This window comes from Pteronotus mesoamericanus, unplaced genomic scaffold (assembly GCF_021234165.1).
Source record: "Pteronotus mesoamericanus isolate MK-2021 breed Mesoamerican mustached bat unplaced genomic scaffold, CSHL_Meso_final scaffold_582, whole genome shotgun sequence".
Lineage (NCBI taxonomy): Eukaryota > Metazoa > Chordata > Mammalia > Chiroptera > Mormoopidae > Pteronotus > Pteronotus mesoamericanus.
The window spans coordinates 3,299,806-3,325,390 of NW_026555323.1; the positions used below are offsets into that span (position 1 = coordinate 3,299,806).

The window sequence follows — 25,585 nt, forward strand, 5'->3', positions numbered from 1 at the left end:
TCTTTTTCACAAACAGAGCGTTTGAACCCGCCTCTAGGACTCCATCCGTCATAAATAGGTTTTTTTCCAGACGTGTTTTAAAATAGGAGCTTTTATTCCCTGAGAACTGCTTGTTATGATTTCTGCGAATGGTGTTTGGGTCAAGACAAGAATTAGAAATGAATTCGACCCTGGAAACCCCCTTTTCTCTCCGCATATCCCAGAGCCCTCCTCCCTCCCTGCCGAGGGAGCCTCTGTGAGGCTTCTTGTGAATCCTTCGTATAAACCTTTTGCCTAAAATAGACGTCGCCCTGGCCTGTGGGTCTGCACTTTGCTTTTTCATTTTCTAGTAGATCTTGGAGACGACAGCCAATGACCCACCCAATCAGTGACCAAACAGGGTCCGGTGACAGGGACGGGGGTTGGGGGTGGTTATTAGTCTGCAGCGAGTGCCCTGTGAGCAAGCCTCGTGGGCGTGTCTTTGTGTTCAGGGGGGTGTCCCTTTGAGCCGGGGACAGGCCCGCCGCGGGCTGACTCGGGCGGAGGTGGCCTGGTTGCTGGCCCCAGGGGGGGCAGGTGCCGCCACCCTCGGGGGCGTCTCGCCAACACTGTGTGCCGTGGGCTGGGCCCCGGGCTGGTGGGTGAAAAGCGGCATCTTGTTCGTTCGTTCCACGCGCCTGTCTCCACAGAGGCGAAGCCGGACTCCGCTTCATGTTTATAGCTGTTTGCGTTCCTTTTCCTGGGCGGTGTCGTCTTCCTTTCCTCTGTTGAATTTGTTTTTTTTCTTATTTGTATTACTGTCTACATAGAAAGGAAATCAGCATTTTGATTTTCATGGCTAACATTTCCCCCAGGTCACCATTGTCCTTTGATTTATTTTTCTGTACATTTTTTTACTTTGCTGAACATTTTATATAGACAAATATATTTGTCTTTTTTGATTTTTTTTTTTTTTTGAGGTTAGCGTGACTGTCACACTCCCAAGATTTATTTTTTAAAAATCCTTACCTGAGGACATGCTCATTGATCTTAGAGGGAGGGGGAGGGAGAGGAAGAAGGAGGGAGAAACATCGGTGAAGTGCCCCCCGCACACCCCTCGATGGGGGGCAAACCCGCAGCCCAGGCGCGTGGCCCCACGGGACGGGCCGTGCCTCTCGCTTTACGGGATGCCGCTCCGACCCGCTGAGCCACACCCGCCAGGGCGGGTTATTTTTCGAAATAGACTTTTATTCTAGAACTCTCGTGATTTTATTTTACATTATCTAACTATTCGAGTGCCCTGGAACCGACAGTCACCTGCAGCTCGGCCTGTGTCTGGACCTGCCGCGCCGACGCGTCCTTCCAGGAGCCAGGACTGGGCAGCGGGGCCTCGCAGTGGCGTGGCCGTCTGCCGCCACCCTGCCCACAGGGTCCTGGGCCCTCTTGTTTATTTTTTTCCTAGAAATTTTAGAGTTAACTTATCTAGTTACACAATAAAAACTCCTTTGGTGTTTCAGTTCAGTTCAGTTCAGTTCATGCCATTTCATTCTAGGCATGCCATGCATTAAATTCATCGATGCAGGAGCGTGTCGCATGACTGTATGAAATTTTTCCTTCCCCGAAGGGACTTAGCTTTCCAGGTATTCAAGGTTGTTTATAATCAATCAAATTTTATTCATAAAAATTCAGATTATATATGTTGTTAGTGTATTCCTTGGAGTTTTATCCTTTTTATTGGTTTTGTTAAACCTTATATTTTATTTCATTTTTTCTAACTTGTTGCTATTTACAGCTACCAAGAAAGCTATTGATTTTTTTATATATTAAGTTTGAAACTACTGTCTTAATGAATTCTTATTTTTTTAAACAGACTTTTAGTTATTTTCTCGTGTTTTTAGGGTGAAAAAACTTATTTATCTACAAATAAGAATGGTTTTTGCCATTTCCTGACTTGCTTTCTGTTCTTTTTTCGTCTTGTATACTTGCATTGGGTAGAATGTAGGGAACAATGTAATATATAATACATAACAGTGACTAAACATGACACGTTTTTGGAAGATCCATCCATTTAATTATATCATAAATAACGTCAAACATATACAAAAGTATACATGACCCGTAGACTATGTTTAAGATTAACGCATCGATATATACTGACCCTTTGTCAGGACCGTATGTAGGGCTTTGACGTTTGTCCCAAATTCCCTCCTCTAAGGACAGAATCCCGCTTTTGTTTTAATCCGCACATCACACGCCAGCCTCAGCGCCGCGGCCCCGACGCCCAGGCACTTCAGGCCCTGGGCGCCCTGGAAGGGCTGTTCGCTGGGCGGGCGGAGTCGCAGCAAAGCCCCACCTGCCTCCCGGCGCCTCCCCGGGGACCGGGCGCCTGTGGGTGCGGCGTGGGCCCCCGCCCCCCCACGCGAGTCCGTGTCCCGGCTGCGCCCCAGCCCCGGTGCGGCTGCTGCCGGCGCGCGGGCCAGGCTTGATCCACCTGCTCGGGCCGCGGTGGCGGTGGGAGTGGGGCCTCAGGGAGGGACAGGAAGCTGGAGGGACCGGCACTCGCCGGGGTCTGGGACCGCAGCCTCGGCAGGGGCAGGCTCATTCAGAGGGACGGCCTCTTCCCCCGCCCCGGGGATGGGGGCCCGTGGGGGCCACGCGAGCCCGCACTCCGCAGACGGGACGTGGGGGCCCAGTTCTGGTGCGGCCCGCGGGGCGGGGCGGACAGTTGCTCCAGGGCCGCTGGGACCGCGGGGCCTTTCCCGCAGCTCCCAGTGGCGCCATCTATTGGTCAGTAGCCGTCACTGCAGGGAGGCAAGTGATTCTGGCCCCCCTGCAGGTGACTGAAGGCGAACGACAGACCCCGGGGACCACACTGGCCGAGGGGTGCACAGGGAGGGTTCCTTCGGCGGCCGCCCCCTCCCTTCCCGCCTCTGCCCCGTGTCCCCAGCCCCGCCCCGCTGGGAGCGGGTTTGTCACCTCCAGAGTGAGGAGCGAGGCGCCCGAGCTGGAAGGAGCAGCCGGATTCGACCCGGCGTGGAGCCCTGCGGGGGTCGCCAGCCCTCGGCCCCCAAAGGGCAGAGCCCACTGGCCCCTGAGGGGCGCCGGCCTGCGCCTGCCCGGGATGGGGCTGCACCCCAGACGACGGGGGAGGGCGAGTTCTCGTCGGCCCGCAATCGGCGTCCCCTCACAGCGCTGCGGCCTGGTGTGCGCGTGCGCGTGCGGCGTGTGCGTGCGGCGTGTGCGGCGTGTGCGTGCGGCGTGCGCGCTCCAGCAAGGCCTCGCCTCACGTCCTCCTCAGGTTCTGTGACTTTAAGCAAAACGATATATAAACGAAACCAGTCCTGCTGTAGACGAATTGTCACGAACGACAGTGACATTCCTACAGCATCTCATCACCGTTGTAACCCAGCGGCTTGAAGGGATCAGAGACCTCGAGACGGGAGGGCCGCCAGGGCCCTGCCGTGGGCGGGGGTGCCAACGGGGCCGTCCCTCCCCCAGGGCTGACCCGGCCCGCGACTCAGAGCACCCGCCTGGCCCGAAGCGCTTGACCGCGTCGGCGCTGGTGTGAAGGAGGCGCGCCGTGGTGGCTGCTCCACGTCTGGTCCTGCGGGCCAGGTGCCGGGAGCAGGCCTGGGCCTTGCGCGCGCGGCCCCGAGGTCAGGCGGGAGCCCGGCTCCAGGCTTCCTCCCGGCTGCGTGCTGGGCGCGGCCCGTCCCGCAGGGCAGGGGGAGCCGCCCAAGTCGCACACAGCAGCTTGGAGAACTTGCCCTGAACCTCCGTCACCGCTCAGGTGGCTGGCAGTCTGCCGCTCCGGGAGCGCACAGCGCCTGAGCGGCCGGGGCGGGGACGCTACCGTTCTGCAGAGAAAGCGGGACTGCCGCGGGCCCGCTCGTTGGCATGGTTACACGTTGTCTCTGGCGCTCTTGTGCCGCCGGCGCAGAGGTGGCTGGTTTCACGCGTCCGCACAGCCCCGAGCAGCTCCCATGGATCCCTCACAGGAAAGGTTCGTGGCCCCCCCCCCCCGCGCCTCCAGTCCCCTCGTCCAGCACGGAGCCACTCGCCACAGCACTGGCCACAGTGGACCATTTATATGTAAATGAATTAAGTTTGCATAAAGTTTAAAAGTTCAGTTCTTTCCTTGCTCTGGCCCCACAGCTCAGGTGCCCAAAGCCACGCGTGGCGTGTGGTCCCTGTACTGAACAGTGCAGGGGCGGGACATCCCGTGTCGTGGCAGAAAGTTCTGGAGACGGTGCCGGTCTAGAGGCAGCAGGCGGGACCAGGGCCACGGGCACCTGCCGAACCTGAGGTGTGGGGCACGGGAGCGCCCGGAGGGCTCCAGGCCAGCACAGAAGCAGAGAAGGCTCTAGAAGGATCAGAGGGTGATGGGCAGTTTCCATCACCACCCCGAGTTCTAGGGGCTTCCGGGGAAGGCGTGCACATGCTGCCGTTTTGGGAACGGGAGCCTTCTGGAGTGGCAGTGCCCGGCTGTCACCTTGGCGGTGGCAGAGCCGCCTGGGGCTCCAGGATTGTCCCCCTGGTAGAGTGTGCGTGGAGCGCCCGGCCCGAGCACTGACGGCACCGTGCACCGGGCACCCCGCCGCCCAGCGGCCTTGCTCCCCCCTGCCCCCCCGTCCTGGGGGTGGAGGCCCACCACGCCCCCTTCAGTTCCAGGGCCCTGCGAGCCGGAAGACCTCATCGATGGGATCATCTTTGCTGCCAACTACCTGGGCTCCACCCAGCTGCTCTCGGAGCGAAACCCTTCCAAAAACATCCGAATGATGCAAGCCCAGGAGGCCGTCAGCCGGGTCAAGGTAGGGGCGGGCGGGGGCACAGGGCGCGCACAGCGGCCCTGGGCGGGGGGGATGCGGGGCTGGGCCACGGAGGCCACCCGCGCCTTCGCCGGGAGCCGCCCCAGGCCACCCGGCAGCGCGGCTTTTGGGACTCGTCGCGCGGGGAGCGTGCCCGTCGCGAAGCATGTCCGTCGTGAAGCATGTCCGTCGTGAAGCATGTCCGTCGTGAAGCATGTCCCGTGCAGTCCCAGTCCCACAGTCCAGGTCCTCAGTGCCGTTCAGGGTGCTGCTTGCGGAAAGGGTGACAGATGTCGAGTTCTGTTTCGCTTTGTGACCTCGAGGAAAGCTGGGGCCCCCGCGCAGCGCCAGGCGCAGGCCGGACCGCCCGGCCTCGAACGCTTGGCACGGCGTCCGGGGGCGAGGGCACCGCGGACCATGGCTGCTGCTCCCCTGTGGGGCGACACACTGCGCCAGCCCCTCCCCTGTCCTGGCCGTATCCAGGGCTACCCGACCTTTGAGAGTCTCTGGGCCACCCTGGAAGAACAGTTGTGTTGGGCTACACGTTAAATATATAAGCACTAACAGAAGCAGAAAAATCTCATCATGTGTTGAGTAAATTTACATCTCTGCTGGGCATCCGCCGCCATCGTGGGCCGCAGCGGCCGCGGGCCGCGGGCTGGACACACCAACCTCTTGTAATAACGGCAGGGGGGGGCAGGGCCTGAGCCCCAGGGGACAGCCCGCTGGGGGGGGTGGCCCTGGTCCTCTGCCCTTGCCCTGGCCCTCGCCCCCGCAGCTCCGGGGGTGGTCCGCAGTCTCCAGCACTCGGGGGACATCTGGGGGCCCCTGGGCACGTTTGCCCGCGCGGCACTGCCGCTCGCCTGGGGTGCGGGCGCAACACTGACCCAGCACGGCTGCCCCCGCTTCACTCGGCACCCACCTGTTTGTTCTGTTCTTCTCTCCTACATGCTGTTCAGAGGATGCAAAAAGCTGCTAAAATCAAGAAAAAAGCGGTGTGTAGGCGTGCGGGGTGTGCTTGTGTTTCTGTGGCTTGTCCTGCGCAGGCGGCTGGGGGCGGGGCGGGGGTTCCCGCTGGAAACACAGCGCCCACGTGGCCAGCGGCTTGTCCACCCCCTGCAGGTGAATACTAGGCTCTGAGTGAAACCACGTTTTTTTTTTTTTTACCCCTCCACTGACACAGGAACGTAATCGTTGCCCTTTTGTGTTTCTGATCCCTCGGTGAGTCTGTGCCGGGATGTGCCGGAACGTGGTTAATGCGGCGATGCCCCTGCTTCGCATGGGCGTTTTTGCGGGTGGCATTGCCTCGGCCTCCTGTAGAGAGTTAATTAAATTGTTCCAATGTTTGAAGACTCATTAAGTTTAATTTACTAAATCTGGTTGATGAGAAGTTCAGTTCTCCCAGGAGACGCCTCTCCGTTGAAGAGTCTCCGGGGCACAGACTTGCAGAAGGCGGTTGACCTGCGGCCCTTTGTAGACCTGGCCACTCAGTAAAGGCCGCACTTTGCACTCCCCCGCTCGCCCCACAGGAAGTAGCAAGCGCTGATGTGGGAAGGCTCTGGCTGGGCCGGGAAGGGGGTTAGCCCTCTGTCCCCGCCTGGGGCGCCATTGTCTGGGGATGTGGCCAGAGGACCCTGCCTGGGGGCTCCCACTCCCCTGCAGTGACACCTGTCTCCCTGCGGAACAGACTTGGGGGCAGGTAGACGGAGCCCAGAATGGCCGCAGCGGCCAAGACCGGCTGCTCCCCCGCCATGAAGCGCTGCCCATCCCTCCTGGCAGGAGGTGCTCAAGTTCATTGCCAAGGGCCCCTCGTCTGCCCACAGCTGGCCGAGCCCAGGGCGACAGGTGGCAGCGTTCCCTGAGCCCGGGGCCCCAGTGGAGAGCCCCCCGCCACCCACGGACTCCCTGGTGACTCTAGGGCCGGGGTCCCCTCCGCAGACGTGTGCACCCTCCTGTCCGGGTCCCTCCGCAGGGCCGTGCTGTCGATGGCCTCCATTGTCCCAGCGAGGAGTGCGGCAGGTGGCCTGGCCCGTTTCCTGTTACCGGCCAGGCCTCAGCTTCACGCACTCGCTCCCCAGTTTAAGCGCAGCTCACGTGTCCCCCAAAACCGTCAGGAAAACTGAAAACCACAGCCCACGTGCTCCTTCCTACTTCTGACCTCCAGGCCCAGGCTATAAAAAGCACGCAGATGCGGAGCGTAACCCGATTTTTAAAACCAGGCCCGCGGGCTGTTCTCCACGGGAAGGTTTTGTCTCTATAGTCACTTAAAAGCAGTGCCCCCCCCCTGCCCGCGGTGAGCCAGACGCCCCAAAAGACATTTCCCGCAAACACGGAGCGAAAACGCAGATTTATCCTCACGGCAGGGGGCCTGCCTGTGCCGCGGGGCTTGAGGAACGGCCGCAGCGGCGGTTCTGAGTCCGGGTTTCCCAGTGAGGAACTGAAGTCACAGCTGCTCGCTCTCTGGAAGCGGCAGATGCAGTGCCACGGTCTCCCGAGTGACCACAAAGCACGGTTCGCCTCCGTTGCAAACCGGGGGTGCCCGGGCGACGGCGCACTCTGCGGGGCCCTCGGAACCCCCGGACATGCGAACCAGCCAGCGGCCGTCGGGTCTGGGGCAGACCCCGCGTCGCTGCCCGGGCTCCCGGGACCTTCCGGGCACAGAACTAATGGCCACGTGCCAGGCGTGCTCCAGGGGGCAGGAGCGGGGCCCTGTGCGGCAGCGCCTTCGGGCCCGTCCTGCGCCCCCAGGAGGGCCCCATGCAGCCCGGTTGGGGGCCGTGCTTCCCTGAGGGTGTGGGGAAGGCGGGGACCAAGCCCGCTCGGGGCGTTGATGTGACTGTGTCTGTTTCGATTGGAAGAAAATGCTGACGTTTGAATCCAACTTCTTTGAAAACGTCTCCCCCCTTTTGCTGAGGATGCTCAGAATCCCCAGTCCGGGAAGCAGAGCCCAGCGGCGCAGAGACGGCTCTCCGGCCGCCGTGACGCCAGCCCGGGGCGCCGGGTCCCCCTCCTGCTCAGCTCCTGCAAGCTGTCCCCTCCCTGCTCCCTGCTCCCTGCCTGCCGAGCTCACTGGCTGCGGATCCCACGCTGAGGCGCAGGCGCCGGCCCCCCGAGGCTGCTCCGCGCCCGCGCCGCGTGTCCCCAAGGGGCGCTTGGGGACTTGCTAGCCCCGTCGGGCTCTGTTCAAGCTGGGGCTCCGGGTCCGTGACCGTGTCCCCTGTCCTTCCGTAGAATTCCGAGGGGGACGCGCAGACCCTGACCGAGGTGGACCTCTTCATCTCCACCCAGAGGATCAAGGTGTTGAATGCGGACACACAGGTGAGCACTTGAAGAGCGTTGTTGAAATGCATGCGAGTGACCCCCTGACGCCCCGCGCGGGCCCCCCGGACACCCCCAGACCACCTCTGGCTGCAGGGCGGCCGAGTCTCCCGGGCCGGGCGTGTGCCGGGGGCAGGGCTGGGGGCCGGGCCGGGCGGCCCCGCGCAGTACTAGGTGGGCTGCTGGGAGCGGCGGGCTTGTCCCGGGGACAGCACTGCCGCAGGACACTGGTGTGACCGACAGCCTTAAACGCGGTGCAGGGGCTGGGGAGGCGACGCGGGCGAGAGGGGCGGCCGGAGGGGGGCCGGCGGCCATGGCGGTGGACTGTGGTGTTGGTCGGTGGCCCTGCTGGTGGGTGGCCCTGCTGGGAGGTGGCGCTCTGGTGGGTGGCCGCCTCCAGTGAGGACAGTGGCCGTGCCATTGACGTGAGCTGGGAACGGGGGAAGCAGCACGTTGCTGACACCGAGAGGGAGACTCAGGCCTCCCTGACAGCGGCCCCGGGTCGGGAGATGCCGAAGAGCTGCCCCCAACGGTCCCGTCCTGAAGTGTGGCCCTCGTGGTCATAAACGCCGGCACGGCCGTGGCCGGGAACCACCCGCTTGGGGAAGACAAACGGGGAGCAGCGTTCGCCGCGGGGCGGGTTCTGTGGGGAAGGAAAGGGCTTCAGAGGTCGCAGAAACGCCCGGTTCTCTCTCGTGCAAAGAGGACAAAGGCAAAAAGAGGGAGTGATTCGTTTCCCAGCGCGCAGGGGGCGGCCTTGTTAGGTGAGGGGCGCGGCCGGGGGGCCCGGGAGGTCCCTGTCCGAGAACAAACGTGGCCGTGGACCACCACCCTCAGGCGCCCCGTAACCTAGGGCTGCGGTCCGCAGCCTGGGGCGGCTGCTCCCCCAGGGGCGTTTCCCAAGGGCTGGAGGTGTCCGGTTGTCGCCGCTGGGGAAGGTGGCGGGCGCTCCTGGCTTCTCAGGGCGGCGCCAGGGGTGCCGCTCCACCTGCTCGGGCGCGCGGGGCCGGCGCTCCCAGCCAGGAGTGGCCTGGACCCGCGCCTCGGCTCTGGGGGGGCCGGGCAGCCGGGAACACGCGTGTCCTTCAACGGCACGCTCCCTCGCGCGGCCCTCTCCCGGCAGGAAACCATGATGGACCACGCCCTGCGCACCATCTCCTACATCGCGGACATCGGGAACATCGTGGTGCTGATGGCGCGGCGGCGCATGCCGCGCTCGGCCTCGCAGGACTGCGTGGAGACCACCCCTGGGGCGCGGGAGGGCAAGAAGCAGTACAAGATGGTCTGCCACGTGTTCGAGTCCGAGGACGTGAGTCGCCGCGCCGCCGCCCCCCAGGGCTGGGGGTCCTGGCCGCCGCCGTGGGCTTGTAGCTCCGAGTGGGCAGAGGCCGCGAGCCGTTTCGTTTCACTTCACGACGTCAGTCCACCAGGAGCCGTTTCTGAACCGGACCGCGGCTCAGTGCCCTGGCAGGGCTGCCGGAGGAAACCTTCGGATGCCTCTTCCCTCCTGACAGGGCCGGGCCCTCCACTGTGGGCGGGAGGCGGGATGCGCGTGGGCCCATGGCCTGGGCCCCTGCGCGGGGGGAGGCACCTCCGCGCCCGAGCGTAGCGCTGCTTGTGCTCAAGGCCTGACGCGTTAGAAACCATCCTGAGGCGGTAGACGCGCTGAGGGACCTGCGCGCCGTGGGCCCCCTCCTGGAACGGGAAGGGTGCGTGTTCTGAGCCTGTAGGGGAGATGGATGGAGGGGCTGCCGCCGGGCGGGGCGGAGCTGGGGGCGGGGTCCTGCGGGCGGCCCCGAGGAGGGCTTTTAGATCATTCTCTCCCCCGCAACCGCCGAGAACACCTGGCAAGGGCTCCCTTGTGCACATCCAGACTGGAGCGCGTCTCCAGGACCTGGCACCGCGGGGAAGGGACCCACGGTTTCGTGTGCAAGGACGCGGCGGGCAGAGGCGGTGCGCCGGGGTCAGGAGAAATTACACACAGACCCACTAGCACACGCCCCCCCACCCCCGCGAGCAGGTGGCGGGGACACCTGGACGGGTGCTGTGGCGACTCGGGGCTCAGGGGCCTGGGGACGGGCATTGAGGCCGAGGGACTGGGTCGGGGGTGCAGTTGTGGCCCAGTGTCATCAGCTCAGGGGAGATGAGGCGGAGTGTGTCCTTGTCCTTGAGGAGGGGAGGACCCCTGGTGGGGACACTGGAGGACGCTGAGGGCGCCAGCGGTGCACTCAGAGCCCCAGGTTCCCCGCCAGGCCAGGGACGGCTGTGCACGCTCCCCACCCGCCCTCGTGGCAGGGGACACGCCGGCCCTGGTTGGGAGCTGGGGGGCAGGGAGCCCGGTGGCAGGGTCCCGTGTGCGCCCCGCCCCCGTCCAGGGGGCAGGATCCGGAAGGCAAGGCAGGAGGGGGCAGGGAGACCGGCAGCACACACGGTGCCGCCACGGCCTCCTGGGTCGCTCCCGCGTGGTCCCGGCGTGGGCGCCTCGCTGTCCCCAGGAGCTCCCTTGGGGCGGGGCTGGCCGTCCCGGCAGCACCCAGGGCGGCATCCGAGGATGGTGGGAGCCCCCCCCACGGCATCGCCCGAGAGGTGCTGCGGGCGACTGCGAACCCTGAGAGCCCGGGGAGGCAGGGCTGTGCAGAGCAAGGTCCTGTTCAAGCACAGCTGCCCGTCCCGCGCGGGACGCGCCCCTGCAGCGCCCAAGTGACGCGCTGTGTGGGGTCAGATCTCGCGTCCTCACCTGCGTTTGGGCCTGTTCCCCTGAGGTTCGCGGGGCGGGGGGGGGTGCCCACACAGGGACCCCCTCCCTTGGTGGCCACTGGGGAGGCAGGTGGCAGGAGCAGGCAGACCAGAGCCCCTGGGTGGGAGGAGGCCCCGCTGGGGGCTGAGAAGCCACCAAGAGTCCCCCTGCTCTCACAGGCTGCATGGCTGTGAACATCCCAGATGCTTCCCGGGGACGCGAGGCCTCAGCTCTCCCCTCCCCAGCCAGCGGCAGGCAGGCCCCCCGGCGATGGCCAGCGTTAGACACTCAGTAACGCCCACACGCGTGGTTCTGTGGAAGCAGACGCGGTCTGCCCGTGAGGCCTGTGCTGGCGCCCTGCCCCTCAGTGGCCGCAGCCGCTCGGGAGCGAGGACGCAGGCAGCTGGCGCTCCCCAGGGAACCGAGTGCACGTCCGCTTTCGGAAGGAGACGGGCGGGGGCGGGGGCGGGGGGAGCCAAGACGGTACAGCCGCCAAGGAAGCCACAGCACTGACGTTTAGCAAGTGACTTACAGCTTTTGCAGACTTTATTCGACACTGTGCTTTGTCCTAGAATGTCTGGGACTTAACGCAGCTCAGGTGGGGCAGCGGGGACGAGGCCCCGGCGGGCGCAGCACGGCGGCTTTTGCCGGGAGAGGGTCCGCGGTTCCTCTCTCGGGGGCCCCTCTGCGCCGGGTTCCGCGGGCCTGGCCCCCGCCGCCCGCTCAGGCCGCCCCGCCCGCAGGCGCAGCTCATCGCGCAGTCCATCGGCCAGGCCTTCAGCGTGGCCTACCAGGAGTTCCTGCGGGCCAACGGCATCAACCCCGAGGACCTGAGCCAGAAGGAGTACAGCGACATCATCAACACCCAGGAGATGTACAACGACGACCTCATCCACTTCTCCAACTCGGAGAACTGTAAGGAGGTGAGCCGTGCGGGGCGGGGGGCGCGGGGGCCGCGGCAGGGCCCGGCATGCACCCCCGAGCTCCCGGCCCGCTGCGGGCCCAGACGCCTCCCGGCCGCCGCTCGCTCCTGTCTTGGACGCTGAGCACTTGTGTGTGAAATGAGGTGTTGCTGCAACAAGGAAGCTGATTACAATCAGTCTTAATGACCTTGAAAATGCGCCTGTTCACGCGCGCGGCGCGGAGAGAGGTTTCTGATGAGCAGTGGGAGGCAGCTCTGCGCGGGGCGTGGGTGCTCTGCCGGCAGCCCCGGGGGCGCACGCCCCTGCGGCTGGACGGGGACAGGAGGGGCCGCCCTGCCGAGTGAGGAGGATGGTCCCGGCGTCCGGTTGCGCGGCTCCGGCTGCTGGTGGACTGGGCGGCAGGCGGAGTCCCTGAGAGGGTGACCCTCGGGGCCGAGAGGGCTTTTCCAGACGAACGCAAAGCGGGGTCCAAGGGCTGGAGGCGGAGGACACCCGTCCGTGGGGCCGGGGTTGGGGCGGGGCGGCCGCACGTGCTCAGCCGCCCCCGCCGCTGCCCGCAGCTGCAGCTGGAGAAGCACAAGGGCGAGATCCTGGGCGTGGTGGTGGTGGAGTCGGGCTGGGGCTCCATCCTGCCCACCGTCATCCTGGCCAACATGATGAACGGCGGCCCCGCCGCCCGCTCGGGGAAGCTGAGCATCGGGGACCAGATCATGTCCATCAACGGCACCAGCCTGGTGGGGCTGCCCCTCGCCACCTGCCAGGGCATCATCAAGGTAGGCGCGCTGGGTCCTCCCTGGTGGTCCCCGGCCCCCGCCCCCCACCCCCCGCCAGTCAGAGGGGGACCGGGCTGCCCCAGAGGTGGGCAGCACGTTTGGCTTCCCTTCGCTCAGCGCTGACCCCAGGCTGGGGACCCAGAGATGTAGGGTGGCCCCCAGTCCTGGCCGGCCTGGGACGGTCCCAGGTGAGCCCTGCGCGTCCACTGCCTGGGGAGGGCTGGCCGCCCTCGTGGACCTGGGCGGCGGGTCTCAAGCATGAGAGGCCACTCTGAGGGCGTCACCTGTGGGCTCGCAGCCTTAGACACTGCGGAGGGGGCACGAGCAGGTGGCCCCAGTGCCTTGGCGCCCGGCCGCCCCATGTCTGAGGGCGCCTGAGGCAGAGGGTCGGACGGACAGGCCGCCCCGGAGCTCCTGGCGGGGCAGGGCGTGGGCCCCTGCGTCCGCGCCCCACCTTGACCTTGGCGCTACAGGACACGCCTCCCTCCTGCTCAGCCTGACCCTGTGCGCTGGCCCCTGGGTGGCCTTGTAGACAGACAGACAGACATGGGACGCGCCTCAGTCAGCAGTGCCCGTGGCTTGGGCAGCTCCCAGGTGCTGGGGTGCCAGGCTCTGGCAGGGCTGCGTGTGGGGCCGCCACCCCCTGGGGCGCACGCCTGGCCTGGGGAGCGAGCCGAAGCTGCAGCGTGGGAGGCCCGGCCACCCTGACCCCCGCCGTCCGCCCCCCGCCGGGGGACGCATCGTTCTGAGGGAGGCGTCCCCACAGTCCTCGCAGACAGGAAGTGCTGCCCGGGGCGGCGCCGGGTCGGGCCGTGTGCGGCGTCACGGGGCAGCTGCTTCGCCCAGATCGCAGCCCTGCCCCGAGGCCGGGGCAGGCGATGATGCCTTCGCCCCTTGACCAGGAGGCGAGGCCGGGAGGTGGGGCCTCAGCCCGCCCCGCCCCCGGGCTCACCTGGCCCTGCTCTCACAGGGTCTGAAGAACCAGACGCAAGTGAAGCTCAACATCGTCAGCTGCCCGCCGGTCACCACGGTCCTCATCAAGCGGCCAGACCTCAAGTACCAGCTGGGCTTCAGCGTGCAGAACGGAATTGTGAGTCCGCCGCCCCTGTCCTTGCCCACCTGCACGCTGGGGGCCGGGTGCAGGGAGCTGGGGGCGGGCAGCCCCCTCTGAGCCGCCGCAGCGAGGACACGCACGGCCAGTGGCGGCCTCAGACTCACTGCGTTCAGCTAACAGACGCCCATGTGCTTGTTCCCACGTTCGCTCGCTCACCCGGTCAGACGGGGGAGGCAGGAGGGCTTCTGGGAGGCGGCGCCGTGGGGCTCGTGTACACACTGGTGTGCCCCCCACTCTGCGCCTGCTTCTCGGGCGGGAGCTCCCGGTTTCTCTCTCCTGCGTTGGGCCAGCGTGAGCTGTGTCCTTGGTTCTGGGGGGACCCAGAAGGCGGCTGCTGGTGAGAGAGAGCCGTCCCCGCTGTCACACAGTGCGGCCGGTGGGCGCCCAGAGCTGGGGGCGGCGCAGGGCGGGCCGCCAGGCCCGTTGCTGTCTCTTCGGGTTGGGGCGCGTGGGCGGCATCAGAGACGCTCCCCAGTTCAGCACACCCGTGGCGCCGGCGCTCGGGGAACCCGCCTTCTCCCATGGGTGCCGCCAGGGCGGGGCGCCGGTTTCCCCAGTCCCTCTGGTCTCCTCGTTGCTGGGGCTGCTAGGCCCCTTGTCCCTCTGGCTGGGCCGTCTGCCCACCTGTCAGGTCTAGGAACCGGCAGGTGAAGGCCGCCCTTGCACAAGCTCTTCTCACACGGCGCCTCTGTGGAGCTGGTCTCTGCGAGGCTGGTCCGGTCAGGCAGTGGCATCATCTGTCACCGTTTCACAGGGAGGTGAAGTCACTTGTCCCAAGGCTCCCCGCTGCAAGTGACAAGGGTGGGATTGGGCCTGAGGACAGCTTGTCATTGGGAACGTGCCCGTCTAGCATCAGGCGCCAGGTCAGGGTGTCAGCAAGCAGGCCGGCACCTGCGTCCGTAGCTGCGGCCCAGGGCGTCCACGGCCACGCGCACGAGGGCCCCTGTGGCCGGCCGCCTCTCCCTGCCGCGCCCTCCGGCGGCGCCGTGCCCGCAGCCAGGCTCCCCCGAGTCCCCGCAAAGTTTGCCGACGTCTGAGTTAGTCTCGCTCAAGTGCCTTTTCCATTTTCAGCTTCATTACACGCAGAGCACACGGCGTTAGCGCGCAGACAGGCCCCAGGTGGCCCCGCTGACGCCTTTCCTAAGTGGCCCCTCCTCTCTCGTCCCACAACACTGGCCCGGAAGTGGGGGCGTCTCCAGCGGGGACACCGCCTTCCTCCTGAGGGGGCGCCTGTGACGTTGGAACCGCGGCTCCGGCCTCCTGCGCGCCTCCACCCCCGGGCTCCGGGTGGGGTAGGGCGACTCAAGGCGGCTGCGACGGGCGGGAGCCTCCGAGGGGACGGCGAGCTGACCTGCCATGTGTCTGCTTAGATCTGCAGCCTCATGCGGGGGGGCATCGCCGAGCGAGGGGGTGTCCGCGTCGGCCACCGCATCATCGAGATCAACGGGCAGAGCGTGGTGGCCACCGCCCACGAGAAGATCGTGCAGGCTCTGTCCAACTCCGTCGGAGAGGTGAGGCTCCGGGCGCCACGTGGGGGCCCCGTGGCCGCCGCCGTGCGCTGCAGGGACGGCTAGCGCTTCACGGCAGGGGGGCGGGGGGTGGGCGTGCAGGGCCACTGCCCACAGGGCCACCTCGGCGGGTCCTCCCTCCTTCCCACGGGACAGCCTCCGGGGGCGGCGGGCGGGCGGGAGGAGAGCCGTCAGCCCCCTCTCCTTGGCAGATCCACATGAAGACCATGCCCGCCGCCATGTTCAGGCTCCTCACGGGCCAGGAGACGCCACTGTACATCTAGGCCCCGCGGAGCCAGACGCCGGAGCCGGGACCGGACCCCGCAGCCCCTGCCCAAGGACACTGGCTCCCGGAGGGGGCCTCACCCCCTCCTCCTCTTTTCTGACACAAAGGGGTGTGTCTTTAGTGAAGGAGAGTCACAGGAACCAGTCTCTGTGGACCAGTCCCCTATCTTGCCGCATCCTGATCTGTTTCTCATTGCGACTGACAAGGTGTGTTGGTACCTCTGTGTGGTGTGGCGTGTCTGTCCTCCCTGAAGCCGGGAAGGGGGTCCCCACCGGCCCCAAAGGGGCGGCTGGTGCCGCTGCGTCGTCCACGGGAGCGAGGGCGGCCCAGCTGTCCGGCGGGCGTCGTGACGGACGTTTGGGGACACGATCGTGTTGAACTTTGAGGAAGGAGCCGTTCCTGAGCCAAATAAAGGGTGATGGCCACATCAGAATCCCGTCGTCATCGAGAAGCTGCCACTGGTTCGACTTCGCATCCCGACAAGCCGCCCCGCCCTGCAGACCTGAGGGTCTTCCGGTCGCCTGCTGCCCGTGCCCCTGCCCCCTGGCGCCTGGTCGGACCGGGCACACCCCTCCCCCAGGGACACGGGGGCGTCCCTCCGCCTCCGCACACGGGCCCCCCACCGAAACACAGGCCCCCCCGAGCGCGCGCCCTGCGCCGCCCCCGGGCAGCGGGCCGTCGCCAGCAGCAGACGCGCGCAGGTCGACGCCCGCGGAGCCTCGCTCAGTCCCTTAGAGAGCAGTGTGAACTGACGTCGTTTTGTCCGGAAGCCTCCTTTCTGGCCCAGGCCTTGAAGACTACACTGTGACTTAAGAAGCCTTACCATCCTAAAGCTTTAGGATTCCCGTGTTCAAGGAGTGACCTGTGTGTTGCATGCAGCCACCTTAGGAAGACTCGCTAATGTCACTAATAAACCCGAAGTCATGACGAAAAGCCGTCTGCCCGGCTGGTTTGTTCAGACAGCGGTGGGCGCCGGGCCGTCGCCAGCGTGGCTCCAGGGGGCTGTGCGGTGGCCCCAGCGCCCGGGCCTCGGGGGCTCCCCGGACCAGGCCGGGACGGGCGCTCCAAACGGCCGGCCCCTCGCCCAGCGGCGTCCCGGCAGGGAGACCGGCTGCCCACGGGGCAGGGGCCGCTGTGGGCTCCGCCCCCCGGCGCGGTGTGCGCGCGCGCGACTGTGTACGGCGCAGTTGGGCCACCGTTGCCAGCGTCCCCCTACCTGCAGGTCCGGGGCGGCCTGTCTTGAGTAACCGCGGACTCTACTGCACCCGCATAGCTTATCTTGGTCCGGGGCCACAGTCCTGGGGTCACCTGGCGTGGGGGCAGGGCTGCGTGTGAGCGGGGGGCCTTGGGCCCGCCCGCAGGCCAGCCGGAGAAGGCCCCCCGCCCTGGGGTGACGAGGGTAGGGGTCCCACCCAGGGATACACACATTAAAAAGTCCCCAATTCAAGAGCTTTGAGGCAGAGCCCGCAAGCCCCAGGGGTCCCAGGGGTCACGGGCACGAAGGGGCAGCTCTGGGCTGGGCACCTGCAACCCCCCCCCTGTGCCCCTGGGAGGCCCACGGGGGGTCTTGCCCCGCACTGTGCACACAGGCTCTCGGCGGCCGCCTCCACCCCACTCAGACCTCAGAGACACGGGGGCCGGAAATAGTTTTTATTAAAACACGGATCATTATGAAAACACCGTGAGGTACATTAAATAAATACAGCCTTCCAGTGGTACAAACGGGTCTCCTGTGGCTTGAAAACAATTTCCTATAAATTCTGCCTTAATAGCAGCATCTGTGAATCAATACAGCTGCGGGGGGGGAGGGCGGGGCGTGAAATGAGCGTCCTGTGACTCGGTTTCCCGTGGGCAGCGAGTGGGCAGGGCTGTGGCCAGAGGGGCCCTGACGTCCAGGTGGAGGAGGTGTCCCCGCCCCCCGCTCCCCCCGCCATCGGCCACAGAGCGGGGTCCGGAGCGCCCGCCCCCTCAGCCCCTCGCTGTGCCCAGCCCGGGTCAAATGACAGAGGTCACAGGGGCTGTGGCCCCCTGTGGGTCATGGGGGGGGGCAGCGAGAGCGCCCGGGCCTCGGCAGAAAGGGGGCCAGCAGGGGGGGCGGTCCCGCTGTGATGTGCCGCTGAGCAGAGCAGCCCCGCAGTTCCGGAGCCCGTGAGGGGGCCCCGGCCGTGCCTCTCTCCCCAGGATCCGGACGCCTGGGCCTGGGGGCGCGAGGGACCCAGCAGGTGCAGCCCGGCTGTCCCAGAGCAAACAAAGCTGAGCAGAGAGGCTGCGGGCAGGGCGCTGAGAAGGGCTGAAGGTGTGGGCTTCGGGCCACACGCCCCTGTGCCCTTAAGGGGCAGCCGGGGCAGGCGGCAGAGGAGGAGAGAGAAGCCGCAAAGGACAGAGGGCACCAGGCCAGGCTCTCGCGAGTCCCTGGACCTCTGCCGCTCAACGGAAACACATGTGCCAGAGCGCCCCCTGGAGGGGGGGTTGGGGAGGGCGCGGGGCTGGCCACACTCTCCAGGTTTCACAGCTGCACACACGGCCCGCCCAAGGGCCTGGCCCAGGGGCACGGGGACACTGCAGCCACTGGAAAGGTCCTCCTCTAGGGCCAGTGTTGGGGGGCACAGCTGGCAGATCTCAGGGGACGCCCCTTGGGAAAGTCACCAACTAACATCATTGAGAAAACTTAGAGAACAGATTTCCCGGGTTAGAGTCTGAATAAAGTGCTTTTAAATTTACCTCCGAGATGTCTGTCTGCTGGTCCTCAGACGGTGGGACCAGGAGCTCTGGCTCACGCAGCTGCGGGGGGCGGCGGCCAATCAGTCCAAGCGCCCACAGCAGACGGCACAGCGGCGTCCTTCCCACCTCCTGGGTTCCTGGCGTCGCGGGGCGCTCCGGCCAGCCCTCCTCCTGCAGGCCTCTTGCCGCCTTGTCCATCCCAGGGGCCACGGGCCACCGTGCCGGCCCCGGTGCAGGTGGCGGCCATTGTAGGTGGTGCAGCTCCCGGCAGGCCCGTGGCTGCAGAAAGTTCCAAGGACAGAGCTGCTCCAGGGCCACCGCTGGGAAGTGGCCGCCGCTGATGCTGCCAAGGTGCCCGAGCTGCCGGCCAGAGGAGGCTGGGCTCCCGCAGGCCCGACTCGGTGGGTGTGTTTGCCAAGAAACGGCTGGGCCGCCAGGGCCCCGCTTCCTCAGGAGACAAGTGAATCTGGGAGGCCTTCCCGCAGACGCCGAGGAAACCCGGACGGTGAGCCTGTCACCCACCGGTGCTTGGGGTTACAGATCCAGTGACGCACGTCCGCTCCGTGGTCCTTGAACCAGTTACGAGACAGCGCAGAGCAGCACCCCATGGAGGGAGGCCAGGCAGCGACAGGGGTGCCCCCGAAGCCTCTCGCCACTGTGTCTCCCGGCCCCGGCGGGCCCCCCACTGCACGCTTGTCAGCACGACAGCCTGTGGCCCTGCGGGCCCAGGGCGGGCCCAGCGCGGATCGAGGGCTGAGGACCACGCGTGGACAACGCACTCGAGAAAACGGCCTCGTCGCCTGATGTCGCCTCCGTCCACGTGACACCACAGCAAACTGGGGGTCGGGGGTGGGGGAGGATCCGGGTTCTGATGGCCCTGGTTTGAGATTACTTAGTGTCTTCATTCCATGACAGTCGCCTGCCAGCGGTTCTTGTGATGCCGCTTAGTGCAAAGTGCCACTTGCCCGACAAAACCAGAGTCCACGAGGGACAGGAGAGGGTCCTGTTCTGTGTCACTGGGCCGGGTAAGAAGTGCCACCCCGATGACGACTGATTGGATCTCCCTAAGGGAGGGGACAGTCGTGCCCCCACGGCCCTGCTGGGCTGCTGGCCTCTCCCCACGTGTGCACTGGCCGCCAGCAAGGCCCCCGCCTCCAGGCCTGTCCGTGGTCCCCTCTAGACCGGCGACCGCTTCACGCCTGGTCCAGAACAGCCACGCGGGAGGCGACGCTCCTCGGAGGTGACCGCCGCGCGCCGCACCTCAGGGGGCAGGGTGCCGCTGGAGTGCTCCCGAAACTTAGCCACCACAGCCCTACCGCCTGCGAGGGCCCTGCTGTCCGCCGCCGAGCGGGGCCGCTCCTTGCGGACCACCCGCGAGGCCTCCAGCTCTGCGCGCCGCCGGCTTTTCCAGGCGTCTGGCTCCCGGGGCGGGGCGGGCCGGTGCCGGCGGGCACAGGCAGCCGCGATGGAGCGAGACCGGGAAACTAAAAACCAAGGGAAAAGATAAAAATCGGAAAACGACCCAAACCGAAACAGGACAGAAGGCAGCTGCTCCACGAAGCCTTTACAAAGCCGGCGCAGGCATGCTGGGTTGGCGACTGGGCATGTCCCCACTTCGGGTGTCCTTTCTGTCCCTGGTGGGGCCTGGCTGCTCTCAGCTCTGGGTTAAGATGGCATTGAACTAGAGGGCCCGCGGCTTCCCAGAGCCGAAGGGCAGGAGACAGGCCAAACCGAAGCCAGCGGAGCAGGGAGGGCTGTGCAGGGCAGGTCCCCTCCGGTGCCCCCTCTGCTAGAATCTTTGCGCTCACAGGGCCTGGGGCTCCTCGCAGCCTTCCCAGCCCCATGCCCACTGCCCCCAGCAGTCTGCTGGCATCTGCAGACAAGCCTGCCTGGGGGCCGGAGCTCAGCGAGCGCCCTGTCCCCGCGTCATGAGCAGAGGGCAGCACCTCTTGACCCACCAGGCCAAGGCCCCCAAACCAACGCTGGCCTGACGGCATGCCCGGGGACAGCCAGGGGCGGGCAGGCGGCGGTGACCCTGTCACCCAAGAACCAGGTTGAAGCCCGATTCGCCCTGTGTCCAAGCCACACGAGAGAAACGCATCCTGGGTGGCAGCCGGCGAGCCCGAGAGCTTCACGCTCGCGCCCACAGGGCCGAGCCCCTCAGAACAGATTTCACGGGCTCAGCAGCGCAAGCGGCCGCCTGGGTGTCCGGGTCTGAGCCTCTCCCGGGGCGTCCAGCCTTGCGGCGTCTCTGGGCCAGGCTGGGAGAAGAGTTGTCTTGGGCCACACGTTAAATACATTGCGACATGTAATCACAAAAATATCTCGTACTGTTTTAGTTTAGGATTTGGTGTTGGGCCGCAGTCACAGCCGCCCTGGGCCGCATGCGGGCTGGACACCCCGCTCGTGTCTTCCACGCAGAGGGAAGGATGGGCAGGGCCCAGAGGGGAGGAACCCCGTGTCTGGGGGACGCTGTGAGGAGCTGGACCGGGACCCCAGGCCGCTGCAGACCACACGGCCCCCCTTCCCCCCCGATTCGCAGCAGGTGTCACGGTGTTTTAGAAAAGAAGCGTCTCACCGGTCCCCAGAGCAGCCCGAGACGGTCCTGCTTCAAGGTCCTGGCTGCGGGAGGCGTCGTCTTCACCAGAGCGAACGCAGCGCACACCCGGGAGGGAAGAGGGGATTCTCAGTCACACTGCGCTCCGCCTGCGGTGGCTGCGACGTGCACTTGCGATGCCAGCCCAGCAGAGGGCGCCCGCGGCCAGCCCACCGCCGGCACAGTGCAGCGAGCCGGGGCCCCAAACCAACCAGGGCTTTCAGGGGACCCGGTCTGCGTCTGGGGGTCTCCAGGGACCTCAGGGGACACATGCCTTCGCCGGGGGGAACGCTAACCATCCCATTTGGCAACAGCGTGGGATGGGATGCAGAGGCGGCCCTGAGACAGCTCGTCCTCGCACCCCGTCTCCTCGCCATCCTGACACGTCCAGCTGTGCAGGGCACGAATGTCCCCGACAGGGGACAGGCTCAAGAAAGCCACTGGGGCCCCAGAGCGGACCCTCCGCGTGCAGGGTCCCCCCGGCCCTCGGTGTGTGAGCGTGGGCTCGTGTTCGCCCTGACAGCGCCGAGCCTGGGACACGGCGCCCGAGGGGTGGCTTCGGGGGAAGGTCCGCCCGGGGCTGCCCTGTGGGAGCCGGTGACCAGGCGGAGGCGGGGGACAGAGGCAGGAGGTGGGGGTCTCACAGGGGCAACCCCAAGCATGTCCAGGCCACGAGCAATTTCCGCAGGTTCCCGACTCCTTTCAGGGACACCCGGGATCTTTCCCATCTGGGGTTCGGTTGGGCAAGAAAGACCCTCAGGCGAGGCTGGTCCACGCACCCACGGGACCTCTTCCGGGGGTCATTTACTTCCCTTTTATGACAAAGTCCCCACAGCGATGGCCACCGATCTCGCAGCAGACACGCCACCACCGCCCCTCCCACCACAGCGACCCAGGGACGAGGTGGGGGTTCCCCAGCCTCGGGCGCACGGGACGCCCCCACGGCCCTCACAGCCCAGGAGCTGGTGTGAAACACGAATGCCCGGGATTCGGGGCGCAGAGGCTTGGGTGCCACGGCCGACAGCGCCAGCAGAGCGCGGACCGCTCCAGGGGCCGCGTGGGCCGCAGCGAGGCTGCTGGCCGCTCCGGTTCTGGCCCCGGCCCTTCCTGGGCCGCAGGCTGGGGCCTGGCCGACCTACTGGGCGGGCTGTGGCCGCCCCAAGCTTCTCAGCCAGAGCAGCAAGCCTGGAGGCAGCGCGGCGGGGCCCCCGGCTGCCCACCTCCCTTGGGGACCGAGGGCATCGGACCACGGTCTCAGTGTGGCCTCGGCTCTCGGGGGTCACGGGGGCCTGAGGCGTTCAGGGCAGAGCCAGACCCGTGCTGGGGACGCAGGTGGGCGGGGTCAACCGTACCTGCTGCCCTAGAGGAGCATGAGGTGGGGTCGCTGGTGGAGCGGGCCACCCGACTGGGACCCGGACGTGCCCGTGCGCCTCGGCCGGGGCCCTCGGGGGATGTGCGGCCAGGGCGCGGGGCTGGCGGCGGGGCCCCCACGGGGCCGTCAGGGGGCGGGCAGCTGGGGCCTGGCGCGGTGGCACCCTCAGACGCCGCAAGGCTCGTGCTGTCAGCAGGTGCTGCAAGGCAAGGGACACCGCGTCAGCACGGGCCAGGTAACCACAGCGCCACCCAGTGCAGGGACGGGGCCCAGCGCCCATCAGGGCAGAGGGTGCAGAGCCCTCCCCGGGCTACGGGCGGCCTGCCCTCAGGCCCCAACCCGGTCACACCCCGATAACGGGGGCGGGGGGGGGGCGCGGTGCGGGGAGCACCGAGCAGGGTGACAGGCGCTCTGTGGCGCAGCGGGGTGGGGGCACCAGATGCCCCCCAGGAATCATCCCAGGAGGCGTGTGGGTGGGGCCGCACACCGGCCAGGCCCCAGCGACTGAAGTCAGAGGCCCGGCGCAGCGCCGCCCAGGCGGCCCTGGCAGGGCGCACGTGCCGGTCCGGGGGGCGGCAGGGGTGCCGGGCGAGCAGGGCCCGCGCAGAGAAGGCGCGGACACCAGGGCATTCCGGCCGGGCCTGGCAGGCACAGACCCTGAGCCCCGCACAGAGTGCCGCCCCGCACCCGCAGTGCAGCCCCGGGTCAGCCGCCTGCGCGGCGCTCCCGGCCAGCAGCCTCGGCGGGACCTGGGGAGGAGCCAGCGTGGCGGCTCCTCGGCTCCTCTGGGAACCCCACGGGCGGGCCTGGCTGGCAGCGCTCGGACCAGCGGGCGGGGAATCCCGAGGCCCCTGCAGTGTGCGAACACGCTCCCCGCCTGTGGCGCTGGGCAGGCCGCGCTCACCCCTCGCTCTCCGGGGGAGCCCCCCGCGGACGGGAGGACAGATGCGAGTCTGTGTGAACGAGATCCCCAGGGGACACACTCGCACATTAAGGCCCGAGAGGCTGCTCCCTGCACTGTCCCCTCTCCCCTGTCTGCCCAGCCGTCCATCTGTCCATCTGTCCGCTGAGCACACAAATCCTTCCAGATGGTCAATCCTGTCCTAAAATACCGCGCAGAGGAGGAACTCTACAAAAACAAGGGCACAGCCTTGGGCTGGAGTAAGGCTTTGTAAACTGGACAGAAAGCATAAAGGAAAAGCTTGGTGATTTTGATGAAACAGCAGCAGCGTGCACTGTGCACGGCACAGGCACGCAGGGGACCAGGCACGCGCCGAGGGGTCACGATTCGGAAAAGCGTTACTCGCACGTGTTTTCTCACCTCTGTGTAGAGTGATTGGTTACTCTTATAAATCTATAAAAAAAAAAAAAATACTGCACGAGGAAGAAATGGACCAAACACTGACCTACTAGCGGACATGTGAAAAGGTGCTCAAACTTAACGGCATGTGTTTGTATCATGTTCAATATGTTAAAAAACAAAATCTGCCCTGGCCCGGTGGCTCAGTTGGTTGGCACGTTGTCCCGTGCACCAGGGCTGTGGGTTCGGCACCCAGTCGGGGTGTGTATGGGAAACAACCGACCAATGTTTCTGTCTTTCTTTCCTTTCTCTCTTTAAAGAAAAAAAAAAAAAATCAATGAACATATCCTCGGCTGAGGATTTAAAAAAATATATATTTTTTAATTCAACTGAGAGCATTTTGAGATCTCATTGGCTACTTTTCACCAGCGGGAGAGCAGGGACTACCTGGTTCACAGAAAGTCTGCCGCCACCTCTGTGCCCGAGAGAGGAAGACACGGACAGAGCGGAGCAGCGGGGGGAGGGAGAGAAGGCAACAGGAGGAGGAGGAGGGAGAGGCACCCTTTGAAAACGCTAGACGTGCTACTGCCAACACCGGCAGGGTAAGCTCACCTTGCGCGCTGCAGCCAGCAGCGGCTCCTGGGTCCCGGGGGCTGGTCTCGGTCCCCTGCTGATGGGCACTGGGAGGCTGGAGCACGAACAGAGGAGTGAGTGGCAAGAACAGAGGAGGGGACAGCGCAACAGCCCCCAATGCAAAGGCTGCCTCCCAGCTCCCCTCCGGCAGGAAGTGCTCCGAGGCGGGCGCTCACCTCTCCCTTCTCTCCCCAGGAGGGGCGGGCGTGAGGCTGAGGACGCCCTGGCCAAGGCCAAGGCCAAGGCCATTTCTCTGACCTTCTGCAACAGAACGTGGCCCTGGACCCTCCAGAGTGACCGCAGGAGGTGGAAGTCCCGGTCCTCCGTTCTGACCCTTTCCTCTCAACCGCCCTCCCCGCCGCGTCCACTCCAGGAAGAAGGCGGCGGCCGGGGACGCGCAGTGTCAGCCCCCGCATGCTCTGGGCCACCACAGCTAGGACCCGCGGGGGCGCCTCCGAAACAGGCGTGGCCTTGTTGGGTGCCCAAGCCGCCCAGCGCCCGCATGGGCTCCCTTCCCTGGGTCTCGGCGCCAAGGCCGCCTCCCTGGCTGAGCCAGGGCTCAGGGTCCAAGTTCAAAAGGCGGCGGGGGGCGGCGGGGAGCGGTTTCTGGGTTGAACGTGGCCCCGGGGCCAACTGCCACGAGCTGTGGTAGCTTCTCAAAGGGGCCCATGAGGCTCAGAGAGGCTGTGGGACGCGAGGGGCCCCGTCCTCGCCTCTGCTCAACGGCCCCACCCAGGTGTGTGCCCGAGTGTGATGAAGACCCAACGCTGGAGTCCCTGGGCTCAAAAAACAAAACACCCCAAGCCCCGTGCTCTCTCAGGACTCCCCCGGGGACACGCTTGCAGGCCACACACTCCGGGGGCAGCCGCCGAGGCCGGGCGGCCCCTGTCCCCTGCTCGTCCCCAGCCACTCCCGTCAGATCACCCACAGTCCGCCTTCACCTCTCCTTTTGCTCCCAGGGTGGCGCTGTGGCAGGCGTGACCCTCTTCCGACACTGGGGCCTTTTTAAAATGATCCCAATTACATAAAAACACTATACAAGCGCTCCCCTCCCTTTTTACCAAAATCACTACATGCCAATAAACAATTTTCAAAATCCCTGTCAACAACCTTCTCTAAATCCCCCCAACAGAGACCAGTACCCTAAAGCTGTGTTTTCCCCCCATAAATCTCCTGTAGCTTTTTTTTTCCCCCCAGGGGGAGGCGAGTAGCAATTTCAACAACCACTATCCCAAAGAAAGCTCCTGGTAATGAAAAAAATATAAAGAAAACAAGAGAAAGAAAATACCCAGTGGGACAGGTCAGGAGGAAATTGGATTTGCTTCCTATTTGGCGGGGGCGTCCCGGGTCCCCGGCCAGATGTGGCTTTGAGAGGAGCCGGCTCGGCTCCTGGAGGTGGGTCCATCAGCGCTCGCTGAGGACGGGGGTGAGACCGAGGTTCCGTTTGAACTTGGCCTTCCTTGATGTGCAAGCTTCCGAGCCCTGTGGCAGCCGTGGGGGAAAGAACTGTTCGGTTCACCCAGCATTTCTGATTAAAT

The 25,585-nt window shown here is 65.7% G+C and overlaps 2 protein-coding genes across 2 annotated transcripts in view; one reads left to right on the forward strand and one right to left on the reverse strand.

The window, feature by feature from the left end:
* APBA2 (amyloid beta precursor protein binding family A member 2) overlaps positions 1-15,557 on the forward strand; it is a 74,425-nt gene extending 58,868 nt beyond the window's left edge. The window contains exons 7-15 of the mRNA XM_054561954.1: positions 4,624-4,769; positions 5,726-5,761; positions 7,998-8,084; positions 9,208-9,393; positions 11,565-11,744; positions 12,305-12,517; positions 13,488-13,607; positions 15,002-15,142; positions 15,352-15,557. Coding sequence (XP_054417929.1) covers positions 4,624-4,769; positions 5,726-5,761; positions 7,998-8,084; positions 9,208-9,393; positions 11,565-11,744; positions 12,305-12,517; positions 13,488-13,607; positions 15,002-15,142; positions 15,352-15,423 — 1,181 coding nt within the window. The 3' untranslated portion in view covers positions 15,424-15,557. The remainder of the gene's footprint in view (positions 1-4,623; positions 4,770-5,725; positions 5,762-7,997; positions 8,085-9,207; positions 9,394-11,564; positions 11,745-12,304; positions 12,518-13,487; positions 13,608-15,001; positions 15,143-15,351) is intronic.
* Positions 15,558-19,322: 3,765 nt separating this feature from the next.
* ENTREP2 (endosomal transmembrane epsin interactor 2) overlaps positions 19,323-25,585 on the reverse strand; it is a 164,081-nt gene continuing 157,818 nt past the window's right edge. The window contains exons 8-11 of the mRNA XM_054561905.1: positions 24,027-24,102; positions 22,095-22,313; positions 20,725-20,784; positions 19,323-19,630 (exon numbers count right to left, since the gene is read on the reverse strand). Coding sequence (XP_054417880.1) covers positions 19,323-19,630; positions 20,725-20,784; positions 22,095-22,313; positions 24,027-24,102 — 663 coding nt within the window. The remainder of the gene's footprint in view (positions 19,631-20,724; positions 20,785-22,094; positions 22,314-24,026; positions 24,103-25,585) is intronic.